The following is a 19,472-nucleotide window of genomic DNA, read 5'->3' as shown; positions in this document are numbered from 1 at the left end:
ATATTTAAGACAAGATTTTTTTAATTAAATTAATATTTTTAGAGAGTTTAAACCATGGAAGCCTCTGAAACTAGAAAAGATGAATGTTTGTTATTTTCCTCTTTCTCCTGTTTATTTTTATATAATAACCTCTAGCTTATATGGAACAATCTATACATTCTATGAATCCTGTTGTAAGAAAGAGAAATTATATAGAAAAAAAATTAAAAACCTTAAGAACCTTATTGAGAAAATAATTAGAGAGAGAATTCTTGAATGTAGATATTATAAAGAAATGTGTTTTGGATTAACTGGTATACATTTTTTTATATATAAAAAAAAAAAATGAATAAAAATAGCAGCAACAATTTGTGATCGAGCAGTTAAGATGAAATATATTGGAGGACAATATTTAAATCAAAGACCTACGGAATTTTTATGTTTAACATTTAAATTATTACAACTTCAGCCAGAAAAAGAAATTATTTTAGAATATCTCTATGCAAATGATTTTAAGTATGTCAAATACATATCATATATTTGTGGTATATATATATTAAGAATTAAAGATATCTTCAGGCGCTTGCCGCATTTTATATTCGACTTACATTTCCTGCTAAAGAATGTTATCTTATTCTTGAACCATTTCTTAATGATTATAGAAAATTGCGAATTAGATATTCAACAGGTTTTTTTGGAAATTTAACAATTTATAGATTCCCTTAATAATATTCTATATATAGGGTTATATGGTTTAAGTTATATTGATGAATTTGTTGATCATCTTTTAAATCAAGAACGTGTTTGTGATATTGCTCTTCCTCGACTACCGACTCGCTTTATCTTGGAAGAAATGGAGGAACTAGAGCCAAGAAAAAGTGCATTAGAAAGTGAATTGGAAACAGATGAAGATAACTAAAAAACAAATTTTATTTCAAAATATACAATTAAACATAAATATTTATACAACAATACTATGTTTGTATATCATTCTTTTCCTTTATCTTTAAAACGGGGTTTAGGTGGTAGTAATGAAATCTGATTTTTTTATAAAAAAAAGAGAATCTAATTATAAATCAAACCTTTTCAAGCAGTTTATAAACGACATCAGTAGGTTGCGCACCAACTCCTAGCCAATATTTTGTTCTTAAAAAATTAATTTCCATATTTTTAGTACCATCTTCTCGAGGTATAGGATCATAGGTTCCTAATTTTTCTATTGGTTTAGATTGTCTTGCTGTTCTATTTTCTTTTTAATATTTTTTATCAAAAAACAAAAACACAAAAACACAAAAATACCTTGCATTACAAACAACAATATGATAAAATGGATATTTCTTAATTCCAAATCTCTGCAATCGAATTTTTACAACCATTGTCATTTAACCTCAGTATTTAATATTTTTCACCAAAAAAAGCCACAAAATAAAAAATAAAATAAATATTCTAATAAATACAGAAAAATCAATATATTTTTATTATGAATTAACTTTTTATATATTTTTTAGCATATTTTTCTATAATATTTTATACTAAAATTTTTGAAGTCTTATCGAAAACCTCATAAAATCTTGATTTTTTGTATTTATCTTTTAATAAATATTCTAAGTCTTTAAATCATATAATATGGCAAGGTTTGATAGTATTCTTAAGGTTTTAACCTATTTTAATTTTTTTAGAAATAGTGAAAAAGCACAATCTATGGTTAAATAATTTTTTATTATTTTTTTGCTAATAAGTTTAGCTTTATCGTTTTAGAGCATCTCAGGCAGCAGAATTAGGTTAGAAATATGAAGTACATCTTGTTTTACTTATTTATTTTTCAAGGAATTATTGATACAGGATCTCAGCGTCGCCCAAAATTAATCACAGAAGTTAATTCGATTCAGGCGTGTGAAAAATGGAGAGGACAGGTAGTAAAAGAGATTTATAGGAAGATTTCGAAGATACAAGATCGTAATATTGTTTCAAAACAATATTTTATATATTTATTTTATTATTAGCAAGTTTAACAGACTATCAAATCCGTGATCTTAATGATGATATTAATAAAATGATGCGAGAAAAGCATATGTGGGAGATTCAACTTCGAAATCTCCAGGGCCCTAATTATATGGTATTTATATTGAGTCGAAAAGTGTTTTTATCTCAAGCTATTTTTTAGAGATTTGGCCCTAAAATGGTAGATGCAGAAGGCAGAGAAATTCCAGGACACAGAGGATATAAGTAATTCTTTCTATTAGATGTTTTTAAATATTTTATACTGATTTTTATCATAATAGATATTTTGGTCGTGCAAAAGAATTACCAGGTAAAATATAAAAGTATTTTTTAAATTTTTGAAATTTAATATAATGTAAAGGTGTAAAAGAGCTTTTCGATGAATTGGTTCCAAAACCTCCTCCTAAACCAAAAATATCTGAAACATTATATAAAACTTTAAATGCGTCATATTTTGGATATCAGGATGAAAATGACGATCAACTTTTAGAATTTGAAAAACAACGAGAAAAAGAAAGTATAGAAGCTATGTTAAACAGCACTGAAGGAGATCCAAAGCAGGATTGGTACTCTATCCCTGATCTATATATTCCAAATCAAAAAGAAATAGAAGAGTTTTTACTTCAAAAACGAAAACAGATTTTATTAGAAAAATATTCAACATAAAAATTATTAAAACTTGAACATCCATTAATTTTCATTCATTCTATTGATATATATTACAGCTCTTCTCGCCAAACAAAACCCTAACCCCGTCTATCAATCTTTTCTTCATAATGTCTCAATTTTATGTACTTTCACAGAGCTTTGTTGGGCATAGTCAGGACGTATTCTAATCTTATAGTGTTTTTTGAGTGTCTATAATCTTTTTTAGGTTAAAGTTGTTTGTGAAGGTTCTGAATCTTTAATTTTTTCTGCATCAAGAGATGGTACAGTTCGGTCATGGAATATTTCTAAAGAATCTACAATTAAATCCAATATTTATTCAATGCATTCTGGATATGTTAATAGCTTGGCATTTATTAAATGTTCAGAGAAATACCCAAATGGTAATTATTATAAAATATGTGCTATATAAGCCTTATTATCTTTAGGTCTTATAGTTAGTGGAGGACAGGACAAATTAATTGCTGTTTATGATCCTTATAAGTATATAGAGCCCGATTATGTGTTGATTGGGCATCAAGGAAATGTCTGTGCTTTACATGCTACAGAAAATGCAATGATTATATCTGGATCTTGGGATAAGTTGATTATTTTTAATGAATTTAATAAGTTTACTAAGTTTTATTAGAACAGCAAAAGTATGGAAGAATTGGAAATGTCTATATACGTTAGAGGGGCATACTGCAGCTGTTTGGACAGTCTTAATAGTTGATGAAAATCGATTTCTTACAGGTATTTTGATTTTATTAAATTTATTTCGGCTTAAAATAAATATAGGATCAGCAGATAAGACGATAATACTTTGGTTAGATGGCATTCAGGTTGCGTTATTTAAGGGACATACGGATTGTGTTAGAAGTATATGTAAAATATCAGATACAGAATTTAGTAGTTGTGGAAATGATGGTGTGATTCGTATATGGTCATTTTCAGGAGAACAAATATTAGAAATGACAAGTGGGCGTTCCTTTATGTATTCTCTATCTATGCTGTCTACAAAGGAACTTATTTCTTCTGGGGAAGATAGATCAGTTAAAATATGGAAAGGTATAATCTTTTTTGAAGTTGTATCTATAAATTCAGATAAAACAGATGGGAAATGTGTTCAAACTATTATTCATCCCGCTGTTAGTATTTGGTCTGTTACTGTTCTTAAAAACGATGATATTGTTACTGGAGGAAGCGATGGTATTATTAGGATATTTACAAGAGATAAAGAAAGAATGGCTTCTGAAGAAGAAATATATGTCAGTAAATAAATTTATGGCGTTTTATAAATAATAATATTTTAATAGGAATTTAATAAAAGTGTTGCTTCATATAAAATCTCTACGTATGTATTAAATTAAATGTTCATTTTTTTAAAAGAAAATAGTAACAATCTTGATCATATAAATAAGGAGAAGCTTCCTGGTATTGAGGCACTTCAGAAAGAAGGTATAAGATATAATTTATATAAATATAGATAAACTTATTAAATTAAGGAAAAAAAAATCAAGTTATTATGATTAAAGCAAATAATATAATTGAAGCATATCAAGTAGGCTATAGAACTATATTTAGATAACATGAAATCTTAACTATAGTAGTGGAATATTTCTAAAATGGCATGGGATAAAGTTGGAGAAGTTGTTGATGTAGCTACACCATCACAAAAGCAAGTTTATAATGGCCAGGAATATGATTATGTTTTTGATGTCGATATTGCAGAAGGATTACCGCCATTAAAATTGCCATATAATGTAAATCAAAATCCTTATGAGGTTGCTTATCAATTTATACAAAACCATCAACTTTCAATAGATTATCTTGACAAGATTGCAAAGTTTATACAGGAGAATACAAAAAGAATTGAAATAGGAGAACAAAGCTCATTCATAGACCCATATTCTAGTATGATTATTATTAAACGTAAAAACATGTCTTATTTTGTTTTAGCTGGAAGATATATTCCTGGTCGATCTTGTTCTGAAAGTTCAGAAGTAAATATTAAACATTTAAATTGTATTTTGATATTTTTAGCCTTCTAAAAAAATTTTACCTCATACTAGCTTTTTATCATTCAAGCAAATAAACATATTTGGATCAATTCAAAAATGCATGGAATTTAATTCTATTTTTGAAAAATCGGAGGTATTTTGATTTTTTTATTGACTTGTGTGATTTGATATAATTTAGCACAAAAATATTTCTTTAAATCCGGAAGAAGTTTTAACTTTAGAAACAATAGCTGAATGTCTTAAAGATCCTAAAGGGAAATTTCCTGCTAAAAATATGGTTTTAGACTCTTTAGATTTAATTGTTAAATTAGCAAACATTTGGCCCTATGATAAAAGGTTTCCTGGGTTAGATATGTTAAGAATATTTTGCGAAAGATTTGAAGAAACTAGTTCATATAAATACGGTGTAAAATCGATAATCGATATAATTATAGAAGGTGGACTTTCAAATGATTCTTTAGCATTTTCAGAAAAAATAATTGGAAATAATATTATGTTATCTCTTAAGGCTTTAGTCAATTTATTTGAGAAGGATTCTGGAAGAAAAATACTTTATCAAAATCTTGAGAAGGTTTTAATATTCATAATTGGATTAATTATTTTTTTAATTGTTTTTACAGATAAAAACTAAAATATTCAATATTTATAATATTTTGTTTGATCGTAATATCAAGATCGCGCTTAGTACTTTATATTTAAAGTATCTTTTCTAAAATGACAAAAATTCCTTGTTTTTAACTTAGCATTAGCTTTTCAATTCTTTTTTATCAACAATCATCAGCACAAAATGCAATTAATTTTATAGAGCCTATATTTCAAGTAAACACTTCCTATAACATTGATCAGTATTTATACATCTAGATTTTATCAGAAGACAACGATTCAGAGTGTATTTATCGAACATTGGTAGCACTTGGTACAATTCTATATACACTTAAAAAGTCCAAATATATATATATAGACAGAATTGAAATGATTACACAAAAATGCAAAAATAATTTTAAAGAATTACGAATAGTATCATTAATTAATGAAATCTCAGAAATATTACATTCTTAAAAAAATAATACTATTAATAAAAATAAATGTAATGAAAGATATATTCATTTTTTTATAAAAATTATTTTTCATCAATTACCATAGGCTTTTCTGTATCATTTGAAGACTGTATCGCAACATTCATATATTTGTCAAGTTCATTATCTAAATCCTCCTGAGTCTTATATTCGCCTTCTAACCTTCTATATGATCTATAATTATTGAATAATTTACGTCGATAAGGATCAACTTTAAAATTGCTAATACGACCAAATAAAGAATCAGATTTTCTTTGTGATTTACGTGATGGTTGTAAATCCAACGTTAACGTAATCGGCTGGCCTAAAGAAAAATTATATATTTAAATAAATAGCCCTTTTTTAATAAAAACCCGCAGCATTAGCACCATTAAATTGATTAATTGCATTATGTGCATCCTCAATTCTTTCAAAACTAACAAAAGCTATTCCTGTGCTACGACCTGAACGATCATATTTAATATTAAGCTTACTAACAGGACCAATTCGTTTAAATAAACCCTTCAATCTTAAAAATTAATCAATAAAAAAATCTTTTTTTTACATTTAAATCATCCTCTGTAAGTTCATAATGAAGATTTTCAACCTTAACACGATATGACAAAGGCCTTAAATCCTTAGTTTTCAAATATACCAAAATCAAAAAGAAATGAAAAATATCATACTTTGGCACTTGCTTATAAGCTTGTTTTGAGACACCAATAGATGATTTCTCTCCTGATCCCTCATATAGATCATGAGTCCATGGTTCATTATAATTTCTTTTATATAAATCAATAGGCTATTTCAAAAAAAGTATAAAAGTCAAAAATCATTCAAAAATACGCCTAAAAAACGCAGAAAAAAAACATGCCTGAATACATATAAGTAAAACATACATAATTCAGGTCCTTAAATACCTTAGAATACATATTAACCCTATCCTTTTTAAAAAATAGTCGTTTTGATTTCCATCTTGATAATCTCGAATTTCTAAACGCCTATAAGGGCTATTAAAACAGAAAAAAAAAGAACTTTCTCCAGTATTATCAAAGACCTTTTCTGAATTAATAATACTATCTAAAGACCTCTCAAGTGACATTTTTTTAACCCTTTCTTTCATAAAAAATTTTTTTGACGTTCACCGTCGTTAAGCCAAGTCAACATTTTGTACGATCTCAACATCAAAGAAAAAGAGGTTAATGACTACTGGGCTAATTTGGCTATAATTTAGAAGAAATAAAATATTTTTTAGTAATAAAATATGCCCTCATCAAAGGCTTTTCTGTCTTTTTCTCAAAATTTAGAGCTTTTTTGCGAGCGTAAAGTTCAACAAGATGCTTGGTATGAACCACCGCAAAATTTTCTAGAAATCGAGGTAGAAATGAGTTTTTTTAGGAATTATTGGACTTTTCTTGAGGAGTTTTTGGTATTGATGTGTTTTTTTAGGTGAAAAATCCAATTACTCATGGTATTGGACGTGGAATGTACACGGATTATGAAATTATATGTAGAGTTAGTAAAACAAGTTAAAAGAATACTTTTTTTAAGTTTGAAAGACAAATATTCCAGCGTTTAAAATGAAATATTCATCAGTACGTCGAAGATATTCAGAATTTGAAGATTTTAAGTAAATAATTTTTTATTTTTAAAATAAGGTTATATATGTTTTAGAAACATTCTTGAGAGGGAATCCTCAAGAGTATTAATACCTCCACTTCCAGGAAAAGTATTTACGAATCGTTTTTCTGATGAAGTAATTGAACATCGGCGAGATCATCTTGAACGTTTTTTACAAATGTAAGATTGTTTTTAATTAGATTAAAGAATCTGAATGATGAATAAGAGTTGCGGGGCATCCTCTTTTACAGACAGGAAGTAAGGCATTATCATCTTTTATTCAAGATCCTCAATGGAATGCTAATATTTGGAAATAAATCATAAATACTATCTACGATTTATATTATTTTATAATACCCTACTCTTATTACCTGATAACATTTTATTTTTATGAAATGTTTGATGCTATTTTATAGAAAACAATTTGACTTTAAATTGTGTATAAGTTTGTTTTTTATTGTTTTTATATAATTATTTTTTAACAAAATAATACATTCTGTAACTATTTTTTCAATATTACATTCTAGAAAATGAAGACTGTTAAGATAATAGATTTGCGGCATTTAATGCAGCCGATTAAACATAAGTTATATTTATTGATGTCTTTTTTTTAAAAAAATAATCAAATATAATGTAATAGAGCCTTATTTAAATACTGAACTGTTAAAAAATATCAGAATTTTTAGTATAATTCGATATTAAAAATATAATTTTTTAACATTAAATGATCAACATTTTAATTTTTCCAAACAATTAAATTTATTGCCATAGACCATATGGACCTTGCTGTGACTTCCATAATCTTATCGTACCATCCTATGTTACATTATTTAAATTTTTAATATAATGTATAAAATTACCTCAGAACCTGTTGCGTATAATCCACCATCAGGACTAAAGCTAACACAATGTATAGGCCTTAATTAGTCAGCATAAATAATATATTATAATCATGTAAATACCCATGATGTCCTTTATAAACATTCAATTGTTTCTCTGTTTTAAAATCATAAACTCTAACCCAAGGTTGAGAACTTCCACCTGTAACAAATTTAGTCTTTTCAGGATGAAGAGATACACTAGAAAGATCATATTCGGTAACAATTGTTTTTACACTTTTTTGTCTATAAAAATAAATTAAAGCTCTTTTTTGTCTATATATTTTACGTTTTAAAATCAACAAAAAATATTTTTTTGCCTGCTACTACTAAAAGATATTCTTCCCCAAGACTTTTTTCAGAATTTGTAACAAACTCTCCTGCATCAAAAGTATTTACCTCTTTTAACATTCGAAGATCCCACCAACGTACTTTTTCATCATCTCCAGATGATATAATGACATTATCCATCCATGTAACATTTTTAATAGTACCTTTATGTCCTAATAAATCAAAAATAGGTGTTAAAGGTGAATTTAAAGAAAATATACGAATCCTTTTCTCATGACCACCAGTAACAATTTCTTTTGAATTATATGAAAAATCTACTGATCGAACAATATGTTCATGAGAAAAAGATTGTAACATATTCCCTGTATATGTATCCCATACTTTTCTATATTTAAATCATAAACAATATCTAATCCAATACAATTTTTTTACGCAGAAAAATCAGCAGAACCAGTCACCGCCTTATCAGCATCTTTGTTAAACCTTGATGACCATGTAGCACCTTTATGTCCCAAAAATGTACCAATCCAATCACCAGTAATACCATCTCGAAGCATAGAATTCCCATCTATCAGACGTTAAGAAAAAATAGCTCAAATGAAAAAAATTCCTTTGCATGAAGATATCAAATAATATTGATTGTTTTCAAGTAAACGAGAAAAAGATAGATGCATCACTGGACGTGTATGTCCTGAGCTAATTTAAATAAGAAAAAAAATTCAAGATATATATATATATAGTATCAAATTTACCATGTCTATTTATTTAAATAAGAAATTTTCATTAAATATTAAAAACAAATAAAACAAAACTTACCAAAGGCAACATACGCAACTCTGTTTCAGACGTAAATGATGAATATGAAGAATTTTCTGTCATTTAAAAAACTTTATAATAAAATCTTAAGATGCTTATAACATAGAATTTAATAAAAACTTCTCATTTAAATAACTTTTTTAAAAAAAGATGTTTTTTAAGCAGTTGAAAAATAACGTCACTCTCTTCAGTTGTTTAAAAATAAGATTATAAATCTTAAATTATAAGAAACAGTAATAATGAAGCAACCACAATATGTTTCCCTAAATACTTATTTTTTATTTTTTTAAATATTTTAAAAATTTTATACTTTAGTTCTTATTATGACTTTTATGTCATAAGGTAGAGAAAGTGCTTATTTTTTAAGAATATTTATTATAGAAAGTGTAAATATTATTAGTTTATTATGTTTATAAACTTTTTTATTCTAAAATAGTGCTATACAAGGGTTAAAATTTAATATTAAAAATATTGTTTAAAAATGTTTAAAAGTATATAAATAAAAGGTTTTTCTAATAATTATTAAAGATTTATTAAAAATTTTTATTTAAAAGTTATATAAGGTATTAATCTTTAGTTAAAAATTATAAGGTACATTGTTAATGATAATATTTTATTTGAATGTTTTTTAACAATTTATAAGATGAAAAATGAGGAATATATTGTTTTTTGGGAGACTTAATATATTTTTCTAAGAGTTTAATTTTTAAATTTAAAAAATCATTTATGACAATATTTTTACCTAGATATAATTATCATTATAACTTAAAAAGATCTTGGTTCCCAGGACATATGTTTTCAGGATTAAAAGATATTAAAGATCTTTTAAATGATATTGATTTGGTGATTGAAACAAGAGATTCCCGTATTCCTATTTCTTGTGAAAATAAATTATTAAATAAGGCAATTGAGAAAAAGGAAAAGATAAGAATATTTAACAAATATGATCTATTAGATTGTGATAGCAAAAGGGTATTTTAATAAAGGAGGGAAAAGTATTTTTTTAAAGAAAATAGAAATTTCAAGAAAAATTTTATGAAAATGGGATATTCTGTAGTATAAACGATCCAAAATCAATGAAGAAAATATGTGAAAGTATAAGAATAAAGGCATTAAAGTTGAACAAGATATCAGGAATGAATGTAATGGTGGTTGGAATGCCAAATGTTGGAAAATCGACACTTTTAAATTCATTTCGTCATATAGGACTACGATCAATTGATATGTATCAGAAAAATCGTATGTTATCTTTGAAATATTTGTTTCATTATGACTTATTTGTTTATGTTTCAGGAAAGGCAGTAAAAACTGGTGCACAACCTGGTATTACAAAAAAAATAACACAAAAAATTAAAATTATAAAAAAACCTTTAGTATATTGTATAGATACTCCAGGTAAGATTAGGATAAGATTGATGATTTTTTTTATTTTATTATAGGAATTATGATACCTTCTATAAATGATCCTATTACATTTTTAAAATTAGCATTAGTTGGCTGTATAAAAGACAACATTATTGACATTATTACAGTTGCTGACTATCTATTATTTCGTATTAATTTAATTAACCCAGAATTATATTTAACTCCATTTAAAATGAAGCAACCTACGAACAATGTAGAGGAGTTATTAAATGCAATCGCTATAGCTACAGGCTGTCTTAAAAAAGGAGGAATTCCTAATATTTATACAGCTGCAACTTTTCTTATTAAAAAATATCGAACGGGAAATTTGGGAAAGTTTATTTTAGATGATATTTTTTAAAAAATACTTTTTTTAATAAAAAAATGAAATATTAAAATACCAAAAAAAACAATTTTAAAAAACATACTTTATTGAAGCGCCGATAGGAATAGTAAATACTTATTAAAAATAGGAAAATTGAACAAGTTGTTTTTTACTCATTATCACCATTTAATTTTGCAATCAAACTCAAAATTTGGAAGAAAAGATTTATCTAATTATGTTAAAAAATAGTCTATAATATTAAAATGGAACTTTACGATATCTATATAAAGAGAAACTGCTCCAGCAATGTATTCTTCTGGAGATAAATGTTTCATGAGATTTGAAGTGTCATAAAATATGTATCCTATAAAAATAAGAGCCCCAAACATGGCATATAATAAATCAAATGTTCTAGAATGTAAAAAAAAAATCGTTTAATTATTGAATTACCTATTATAAGGGAGGAAAAAGGAAACCAATCCTCCTGATAAAAATACTATAAGTCCAAAATATAGGTAACCTCCTATACTCCTAAAATCATATTTGCTTTGCCACGTAAATAGTGTCAATCCCAAAAATATTCCTGTAGTAATCAAAAGTGCTTCTAAAATAACATTACTGTTATAATAAGAAACTATTTTCATAAGTATTAATAAATCTACACAAATAAAATAAACTATAAACCTATAGTTCCAATTGTAGATGACTCAAACAATGTAAATAAAACTAGAAGATAGAAATTTAATGGACATGAACGGCTTTTCCATGATAAAAAAAGTAAAGTATTAATACTTCCAAACATTGAAAAAAAAATAATCACAGGATTGGATACAATATATTCTCTTAACATCTTATTCGTTGTTAAAACTCCTGAAACCAAAACTGATCCCACAATTTGCAAAAAAAGTATAGAATAAACTTTTCTAACAAAATCTAATCTCTAAAATCAGTTTTTCTTTAACCCCTTATCCTCTTCTATTAATCCTACCCATTCTTATAGAAATATCACATTGATTAACTGTTGTCCCATATTTAAAATCCTCTGGAATCTCATTTTCCTGAATTATATGATGTTGATCTAATAAAGGTGCGTATCCATCAAACATAATTTCCCCAAAACCTTTATCATATGGACGGGATGTTCCATAATCTGGAGGCAATGGATCTTGTTTTATAAAAGCCTTAGAAGATTTATCAAACATCTTATAAATTTACTTAAGTTTTGATATCGATCGATCTACGAGTCTAAACTTACCCAAGACAAAGGGTAAGAGAATAAAATACAATATTTTGCATTATTTTTCATTTCCTTATTGAAAAATAGTTGATTTATTTTGTGTATATATTTTTTAAATTAGAATGATTGAATAGTTTTTTTTTTTGTTAAGAGTATAGATGAATATTTTGCTCAGACCTCTCTGATTTCTTTCAAAGTAAACAATAATTAATGTTTCCTTGGATTTGGCTTAAGTCATCACTACAAAATATCTTTTTCTATAAATAATTAAGAGTTAGAATATTTGAGTTATCTGCTTGAAAACTACGTTATATCATCAACATAAACCAGAAAAGTCATGGTTTGTGTGTCTTAAAGGATATATTTCTCATCATCTCAAAAAATCTTTATTATTTATAATAGAAAAAAGATTCAAATATTGTTCTTTAAATATACTTCTCAGATCTCTGTTCAAAATCTATCTTTAAAGTTTTAATTTTCTGAAACAAAACAACCTTAAATGAAAGGTTATTTTTCTGTGTGTTTTATCTTCATTGAAGTATAATTATGTATTATAATTAATAGTATAAGATTGAAATTGAATAAATGATTCAATGGAAAAATTGGGAAAATATTTTGCAAAAATTAAAGTTTTTTTAGTATATATATATATTACTAATATATTTTACTTTAAGAATCAAATATAAAGTTAACTTACATTAAAAATAATTAAATTATTTGTAAAATAGGTTATGATCAGCTTCTCCAATATTGTGCGATATTATGAACTCTATCTATAAGAACAGGAAAAAATGCAGAAACAGAATCATTAATAAGTTGTTGAAAATATTTTATTGCCTCTTCATCAGTCATTTCTAAACAAAACCTTTCTTTGACCTATATATATTAAAAAAAATAAATTATATATATATAAAACAACCTTCAATACAGATTTATCTGGCTCAAATTTAATATCAGAAATGTTAGATTCCAACATCAATGCAAACAAATTTATAATAAGGTTTGCAGATTTTCGTAATGTAATGAATGCAGTATAACAATAAGATTTAAATTGAGAATAATATGAAGACGATGCACCGCCCATTCCTTCTACCATTTCTTTACAAAGCTTCATTGCTGGTGAAAATGGTTTAGGATCTCTTCCAAGAATAAAACCAAAATCAGCATGAAAAAAATGGCCTATAATATTGTACGAAAAAATAAAAATATTGAAAATCATACCATCAGGACACAGAAGCAAATTATCAAGATGTCTATCACCAACGCCAAGCAAATATGTTATTACACAGTAACCTGCTATAAAAATCATTAATAATATTTAAATTATATTAATTTAAATACCACAACTTTTTACATAAGTATCCATTACTTCTGCCTTAACGCCTAATTCTGAAGAATTATCAGGACTATTAGATCTAAAATATGCAAGAATGCTTCCATGATATTCAGTTAAACATGACATTAAACTTTTACTTTGTATGAATTGTACAGCACCATGATTTACGCCAGTTGCAAGAATTTTATATGGAGTTAATTTAAGATCAAGATTTTCATTACGTAAAAGTTTATCCATAAGAGAAACCATCTGTATAACTAACTGATCTTGTCGTAAATCATCACCATTTTTAAAAATAATGGGATATAATGATCCAGTTGTTGTTTTGAAGCATATAAGAAGAGGTAAAAGACTACTTTTAAACACAGTTGATTCAGCTTTATAAAATTAAAAATTGAAAAAGTATAGTAAAAAAAGTAACCTGGAATTATTCCTACAACAGAAATAGAAGGATCTAGAGGCAATGAAAGTGGTTCGAATTTGATTAAGCGATTATCTGGATTGGAAAGATAATAACGAAGACGTTCGATTTTCTTAGGACGTGATTCTTTTATAGAACGAACCTCTTTAGATATAAATAACAATGATGCCAGCAATTCTGCCTGTCTTTTTAAAATATTCTGCCGCATTAAACCATTTGGAACCTAAAATTAATAAAGCAATAAAATAGGAACAATATTAACAACCTCCATTAAATTAGCCATAAATTGATAAGCAATTTCTGAAAATAATTTTCCACCTGTTTTATCTTCACATTCAACCATTAAGTACCAGTAAAAATTAATCCCTAGTACTTCATTTTTAATAGCTCTTTCAATTAAAAAATAAGCAAGAGATGATGGATAGTTATTTATCTTTGATATTTCTAAAATAGGATTTTCAAAACGAAGAGCTTGAACAAGTTGTAGAAGATATAACATCAAATCCTAAATTTAATTATAAACGAATCAATTTTAATGGAAAAATCTACTTCATCGTCTGCTTTCCTTAGTCTATCTACAGCATAGCCTCTAACAATATCATCTCTAAATCCAGGGCCAAGTAACTCAAGAGCATCATCAATGTCAATTTCAGTCCATAATCTGAGGAGGTCATGGGCTTGTTTCACTTCAACGACATCTGTCCATACAACAGCTTTAAGAAATTTTGCTAAAGCCTATAAAATATCTAAAAAAATATTTTAATATGAAATCAAGTACCCTTTTGTCTCGAGTAAGATAAAATCTAAATTTCCATATTAAATCTTTTTCTTCAGAAGTCAATTCTTGAGTTGGTGGAAATGTCATTATTATCTTTGATTTTTTAGATAATGATCAATATACTTATAAAGACGCACATTAAGTTGATCTCTTATATTAGAGTTAGGTTTTAGCTCTCTGTCTAATGGCCCATTTTTATGTGATCTTATTAAACATCTATATTTAGTCTCAATTAAATTTTCCCTAAATAATTCAGGATCTGGAGGTGTAAGAATAAGTTTAGACGATGATGGTTTTTCTAAAATAATATTAATTAAAGAATATTATAAAGACTATTAAATATTCTAACCATTAAATGAAAAAGCAAGAGTAGCAGGATATTCGTATTCTGAAAATAAAATAGGAAAGTCAAATTGAGGAAAATCAATACAAAGTACTAAAGACTCAAGTTTATCAAGATGTTTCTAAATATTTGGATTTAAATATAAATTATTATAAAGATTTTATACTTGTTGTATTTTTTCAATTTGATGAAAAGCAAGATTGTCTAACCATTTAACTTTTTGAATATCTCCTGCTTCATACTTTTTAACCAGCTATATAAAGTAAATATTAAAAAATATTTCAGTATTTTTATACCATTTCTAAATGATTCATTTCGTTTTGAAAAGAAATATCATTAGACGTACATGAATTATTATTTCCATCTGCTGGAATACCAATAAATAGATTAAGCTTCTGAAGACCCATTTTTAACGTTCTTTTTATTCATTAATATATTCAATTTAATTTTTATATATTACTTATCAGGCGAAAATAGCTTTACTGTTGTACTAGCAAAAGGTTTATTTAATTTGGATCCATAAGCATCATTAATTACTATTGCAAATTGTGCGTTTAATGGAAGATCTGAATAATTTAATGGAAATGAAAGCCATTCGTTCCATCTAATTTCTTGTTAATTCTTTTTTTTAAATAAAGTAATAGAATTTAATAAATATAAATTCTAAAAAGAGCTTCTTCCAGCACACACATTTTCTTATATTTAAAATTTTTGTAACGTGTCCTACTTGGCAATGTTAAAGCTTTATTGTCTGAATAAAGTTGAACTGTAACAAAAAGATCTGGAAAAAAACTATGTTTTCAGATTAAATAAAAACAAAAGGTCCCGTCTTTACTCTTTTATATTTTCATTTTGATTTTTAAGATAATCTATAGTATTAAATATTGCGGAAAGATTGCCTTCAATTGTTCCAATCTTAATATGAATAGGAAAATGTAGTTGAGATGAAGTACAAAAAGAATATGTAGAATTTCCCATGAATAAAATATTAATTTTGTTAACACATTAAATTTTATTTTAATATTAACTTTGAAGAAACTAATTTAAATATTTTAAAAATATTCGTCTAGAGAAGATTTTAAACTATCTATAAAAAAATAGTTAAATAATATTAATAAATGTTTTATAAGTTTGTTATTGTTTAAAAACAAAAAAAAAAATAAATTTTGATTTTTATTTTCTAAAAAATAATTTAATCTTTGTTTAAAAAAATATATACTTCATTTTTTTCTTTTTATAGATTGTTTTATTGTAAAATTACCAGTATATATTCTTTTTAAGCTTTTAAGATTTTTTTAATTTTATAACCATGTAAATTGATAATATTTATGATTTTATTTTTAAAAGAAAAAATTAAAATTAATCATCAGTCTCTATTCTTTGCCTTTTGAATGGATAAGATGTTGTTTCATGTGATTCATTTAAATTTGCTAAAAGCTGATTCCATTGAAGAATAAACGATCCTGCTTTCTTTTTTTTAAATAAATAAAAAAATAAATATAAGAATTCTTAACCTTATTAATTAAATGATAGTTTGGAATTGTTTTATCAATAATATCTGCAGAAGGATCTTCACCAAGTACTATTGATGATAATTTTTTATAAGTCCATTGCATGCCTAAAATTTTAATTTATAAAGACGATTTTTATTTATTTACCTGGATTTTCATAGTGCAATGGGTTATATGAATGAATCATCAAATGTTCTATAATTTCAGACATTTTATCAATTAATGCATCGGGAGCTTTGGATATTAATAGGTATATTTTTAAAATATAAATACCTTTTACAGAATCTTGTTCAGGATTCTGTCTAATATCATCCAAAAATGGTAAAATAATAGCAAAAAGACCTTTCGGGAATTCATAATTATCATATTTTTTATCAAAATTAAAATTGGAAACTAACGCACATATTCTTGGATTTGAATTTTTATATGGACGAAACCATGCAATAGCGATTTTATTTAGTTTATAAAGAGTACGTGCCAAAGATGCAAATAGATTAGAAGAATCAGGATTTTTCTAATATATGTTATATTTTTTTAGTTTTATAGAAATTTAATAACTTACTTTATCTATTGGATACAAGAAATAAGATGGAAGAACATTTTCCCAAAAGTTCAATTGATCTAATGACTTAAAACCTAATATCCTAATAATAGGATCCTCATAAAAACGTAATATAGTCATTTGTTCTTCGGAAAATAAAATCTAATATATTTATAAACCTTTTTTAATAAAAAATATATACTTTTTTTCCGCCAAAATCATATGCCATTTTTATATCTTCATTTTTTAAAGGAGCAGACGTTTCCTAATGCAGATAAGATAATAAAAATAAGATATAAATACTAAACCTGGCAAACATAATTAACCACTGTTTTAACAATTTGCGGTTCTTCTGTCTTTATATAAACATTATAAGTTTTGAGTGGCGCTCTTTTTCTAAATAATATATAACCACGAACATCAATATCCAAATTTGGAGCAATTTGAAGTGAACATTCAAAAAGAAATCCTAAATTAATATTATACATTGAAATTTAAAAAAGATATGTTTTAAACGTTTAGGACTCTGTCTTCTTAAAATAGTGTTTACCATTTGATCAAGATCCAGCATTTCATATGTTAAATGATGTTCTATTTTATCAGCATTTTTTGATATGTATAATACATCTTTATAAAATTTATCAAAATTAAACATCTTTTTTCCATTAATAAAAAATGGTTCTATTGTAATTCCAGAATTAGATAAATTCTTAAAGGAAGCAATAGTAGCATCTTTGTATTCTTGAGAACCTAAGCTTGGATCATCATTATGAGTTATTAAAAATATTCTCTTTAATTTATATGAAGAGTTCCTATAAAATTTGTATAACAATTATTTAATAAAAATATAAAAACATACAACTGACTAAACATGTTATTTGCATATTCTAAAGCATTAAAAAGCTTAATGTGTTTCGTTGTGGGGATAATTATTTTAGACACTTTTGTATCATCTATTTTTTATTTCAATTAACATAAACCTTTATCAAAATTTTCAATTACCTGATAATAATATTTTGAAATTCCTAATAGATGATCCACTTTGAACATCTAAGTTTAATATCAAATATAAATTAGAATATAATGGAAATTCTTGTATGTTTGTATCTTTCTATGCCAAATCAACAAATATTTTTAAATTATTTACTATTACTGTTCCATATAACAATATTCCAAATGAAATAGTTGGTTTAGAAATTACTCTATAAATAAGCATTTTATAGGCTGCAATCAGCGCTGTTTTTGCAATTATACTCACTTCCTCATCAGACTCTGGTAATAAAGAAACATCAATCAAAAAAAGGAGAGCTTCATCAATATAATAATCCTATAAAATGACAATATCGTATTTGTTTCTAATAAAATATCAAGAAATTACACACCTCATGATTCTTCTTTTCGGGTTTTTCTATATTATCATCTTTTCTCAAATTATCTTCAAAATCCATTTTTATTTGTAAAACATATAAAGATATTTGATATCCCTATTTTAAAAACCTCTTTCTAAATATTTGTTTATAGCTTTTATATTTTTTGATTTAATATAATTGTTTAATAACATTAAAAAGATACCAAAAAAAAATTAAAACAATTATATCAATGTTTTTATAATATAATGCCATTAATTCCTTCCTAATTCTATTTGATAGGTCTTCATTTAATCTTATTAAATTTCCCTTTATTTAGTCTGATTTTTTCTAGATTGAAGTCAGACAACTGATAAAATTCAATGGTCGATAAGATTAAATAAAAAAAACTCTAAAAATAGTTAAATAATAGATTCTTGATTTGCTTGTTACATTTGAAATATTATTTATGTATTTTTTTGTTTTTTTTTTAAAAAAAATTAGTTTATCTAGATGAGACTATATCTATAATAATTTTTTATAGTATCTTTTGGTTTTATAGAATTGTAAATAATTTATTGTAATTAAATGATATACTTTTATTTTTTAATTTCTTAAAAAATACCTAGCTTTATTTTGAAAAAAAGTTAATTTTTATTAAAATTTTAATAGTTTTAAACCTTTATGTTTTACTTGTATAAAAAATGAAAAATAAAAACTTATATAAATGATTCTTTTGTTATAATAAAATATCTTGTTCTTAAAAAGTTCCATAATAAATGAATATAAAATAAATAGAATTATATTCTCTAATACATTTCAAAGGCTATTTATAAGAAATAAATTTTATGAAGAAATAAATACTTATTAAATAAGTTATTTATATTTTTAGTTCTATAAAACATTCATATATTGTTAACCATT

The 19,472-nt window shown here is 25.3% G+C and overlaps 11 protein-coding genes across 11 annotated transcripts; 5 read left to right on the top strand and 6 right to left on the bottom strand.

The window, feature by feature from the left end:
- Positions 1-54: 54 nt before the first annotated feature.
- On the top strand, positions 55-898 carry PNEG_03212 (hypothetical protein; the record flags this gene model as incomplete). The annotated part of the gene is made up of 6 exons (XM_007877084.1): positions 55-85; positions 136-173; positions 218-293; positions 339-495; positions 549-667; positions 723-898. 6 exons carry the CDS (start codon positions 55-57, stop codon positions 896-898), a joined length of 597 nt encoding a protein of 198 aa, XP_007875275.1.
- Positions 899-977: 79 nt separating this feature from the next.
- PNEG_03211 (ribosomal protein S16) lies at positions 978-1,524 on the bottom strand. Its single transcript, XM_007877083.1, has 2 exons — positions 1,279-1,524; positions 978-1,221 (listed from the first exon to the last, which is right to left on the bottom strand). Exons 1-2 carry the CDS (start codon positions 1,359-1,361, stop codon positions 1,056-1,058), a joined length of 249 nt encoding a protein of 82 aa, XP_007875274.1. The 5' UTR covers positions 1,362-1,524; the 3' UTR covers positions 978-1,055.
- An 81-nt stretch (positions 1,525-1,605) lies between these two features.
- On the top strand, positions 1,606-2,646 carry PNEG_03210 (hypothetical protein; the record flags this gene model as incomplete). Its single annotated transcript, XM_007877082.1, has 8 exons — positions 1,606-1,613; positions 1,659-1,683; positions 1,724-1,760; positions 1,807-1,935; positions 1,983-2,095; positions 2,144-2,205; positions 2,262-2,290; positions 2,342-2,646. 8 exons carry the CDS (start codon positions 1,606-1,608, stop codon positions 2,644-2,646), a joined length of 708 nt encoding a protein of 235 aa, XP_007875273.1.
- A 79-nt stretch (positions 2,647-2,725) lies between these two features.
- Positions 2,726-5,821, top strand: PNEG_03209 (hypothetical protein). Its single transcript, XM_007877081.1, has 16 exons — positions 2,726-2,807; positions 2,855-3,029; positions 3,075-3,228; positions 3,275-3,378; positions 3,424-3,693; positions 3,739-3,893; positions 3,942-3,979; positions 4,022-4,083; positions 4,131-4,186; positions 4,236-4,539; positions 4,585-4,628; positions 4,669-4,779; positions 4,825-5,217; positions 5,267-5,346; positions 5,396-5,465; positions 5,508-5,821. The coding sequence occupies exons 1-16, from the start codon at positions 2,757-2,759 to the stop codon at positions 5,703-5,705; spliced, it is 2,265 nt and encodes a 754-aa protein (XP_007875272.1). The 5' UTR covers positions 2,726-2,756; the 3' UTR covers positions 5,706-5,821.
- PNEG_03208 (hypothetical protein) lies at positions 5,767-6,803 on the bottom strand (the record flags this gene model as incomplete). The annotated part of the gene is made up of 6 exons (XM_007877080.1): positions 5,767-6,026; positions 6,076-6,223; positions 6,267-6,330; positions 6,388-6,503; positions 6,548-6,575; positions 6,622-6,803. 6 exons carry the CDS (start codon positions 6,801-6,803, stop codon positions 5,767-5,769), a joined length of 798 nt encoding a protein of 265 aa, XP_007875271.1.
- A 162-nt stretch (positions 6,804-6,965) lies between these two features.
- On the top strand, positions 6,966-7,638 carry PNEG_03207 (sorting nexin-3; the record flags this gene model as incomplete). The annotated part of the gene is made up of 5 exons (XM_007877079.1): positions 6,966-7,079; positions 7,151-7,216; positions 7,261-7,331; positions 7,376-7,501; positions 7,548-7,638. 5 exons carry the CDS (start codon positions 6,966-6,968, stop codon positions 7,636-7,638), a joined length of 468 nt encoding a protein of 155 aa, XP_007875270.1.
- Positions 7,639-8,080: 442 nt separating this feature from the next.
- Positions 8,081-9,369, bottom strand: PNEG_03206 (hypothetical protein; the record flags this gene model as incomplete). The annotated part of the gene is made up of 8 exons (XM_007877078.1): positions 8,081-8,137; positions 8,182-8,239; positions 8,284-8,445; positions 8,489-8,875; positions 8,923-9,058; positions 9,146-9,186; positions 9,243-9,247; positions 9,307-9,369. 8 exons carry the CDS (start codon positions 9,367-9,369, stop codon positions 8,081-8,083), a joined length of 909 nt encoding a protein of 302 aa, XP_007875269.1.
- A 663-nt stretch (positions 9,370-10,032) lies between these two features.
- Positions 10,033-11,071, top strand: PNEG_03205 (hypothetical protein; the record flags this gene model as incomplete). The annotated part of the gene is made up of 4 exons (XM_007877077.1): positions 10,033-10,278; positions 10,323-10,545; positions 10,600-10,701; positions 10,746-11,071. The coding sequence occupies 4 exons, from the start codon at positions 10,033-10,035 to the stop codon at positions 11,069-11,071; spliced, it is 897 nt and encodes a 298-aa protein (XP_007875268.1).
- Positions 11,072-11,147: 76 nt separating this feature from the next.
- On the bottom strand, positions 11,148-12,237 carry PNEG_03204 (hypothetical protein; the record flags this gene model as incomplete). The annotated part of the gene is made up of 5 exons (XM_007877076.1): positions 11,148-11,264; positions 11,311-11,446; positions 11,486-11,669; positions 11,720-11,968; positions 12,024-12,237. The coding sequence occupies 5 exons, from the start codon at positions 12,235-12,237 to the stop codon at positions 11,205-11,207; spliced, it is 843 nt and encodes a 280-aa protein (XP_007875267.1). The 3' UTR covers positions 11,148-11,204.
- Positions 12,238-13,007: 770 nt separating this feature from the next.
- Positions 13,008-16,128, bottom strand: PNEG_03203 (hypothetical protein; the record flags this gene model as incomplete). The annotated part of the gene is made up of 14 exons (XM_007877075.1): positions 13,008-13,148; positions 13,192-13,568; positions 13,614-13,985; positions 14,030-14,252; positions 14,295-14,534; positions 14,579-14,764; positions 14,808-14,900; positions 14,945-15,105; positions 15,157-15,271; positions 15,317-15,403; positions 15,447-15,567; positions 15,611-15,754; positions 15,841-15,942; positions 15,986-16,128. The coding sequence occupies 14 exons, from the start codon at positions 16,126-16,128 to the stop codon at positions 13,008-13,010; spliced, it is 2,505 nt and encodes an 834-aa protein (XP_007875266.1).
- A 264-nt stretch (positions 16,129-16,392) lies between these two features.
- Positions 16,393-18,697, bottom strand: PNEG_03202 (hypothetical protein). The gene is made up of 12 exons (XM_007877074.1): positions 18,585-18,697; positions 18,356-18,529; positions 18,205-18,313; positions 18,062-18,155; positions 17,719-18,014; positions 17,511-17,671; positions 17,405-17,467; positions 17,224-17,364; positions 16,935-17,175; positions 16,809-16,895; positions 16,665-16,768; positions 16,393-16,620 (listed from the first exon to the last, which is right to left on the bottom strand). Exons 1-12 carry the CDS (start codon positions 18,648-18,650, stop codon positions 16,510-16,512), a joined length of 1,647 nt encoding a protein of 548 aa, XP_007875265.1. The 5' UTR covers positions 18,651-18,697; the 3' UTR covers positions 16,393-16,509.
- Positions 18,698-19,472: the final 775 nt, after the last annotated feature.

Source organism: Pneumocystis murina (assembly GCF_000349005.2).
Source record: "Pneumocystis murina B123 chromosome Unknown supercont1.10, whole genome shotgun sequence".
In the NCBI taxonomy this organism is placed as follows: Eukaryota; Fungi; Ascomycota; class Pneumocystomycetes; order Pneumocystales; family Pneumocystaceae; genus Pneumocystis; species Pneumocystis murina.
This window is presented reverse-complemented; position numbering and strand designations above follow the sequence as displayed.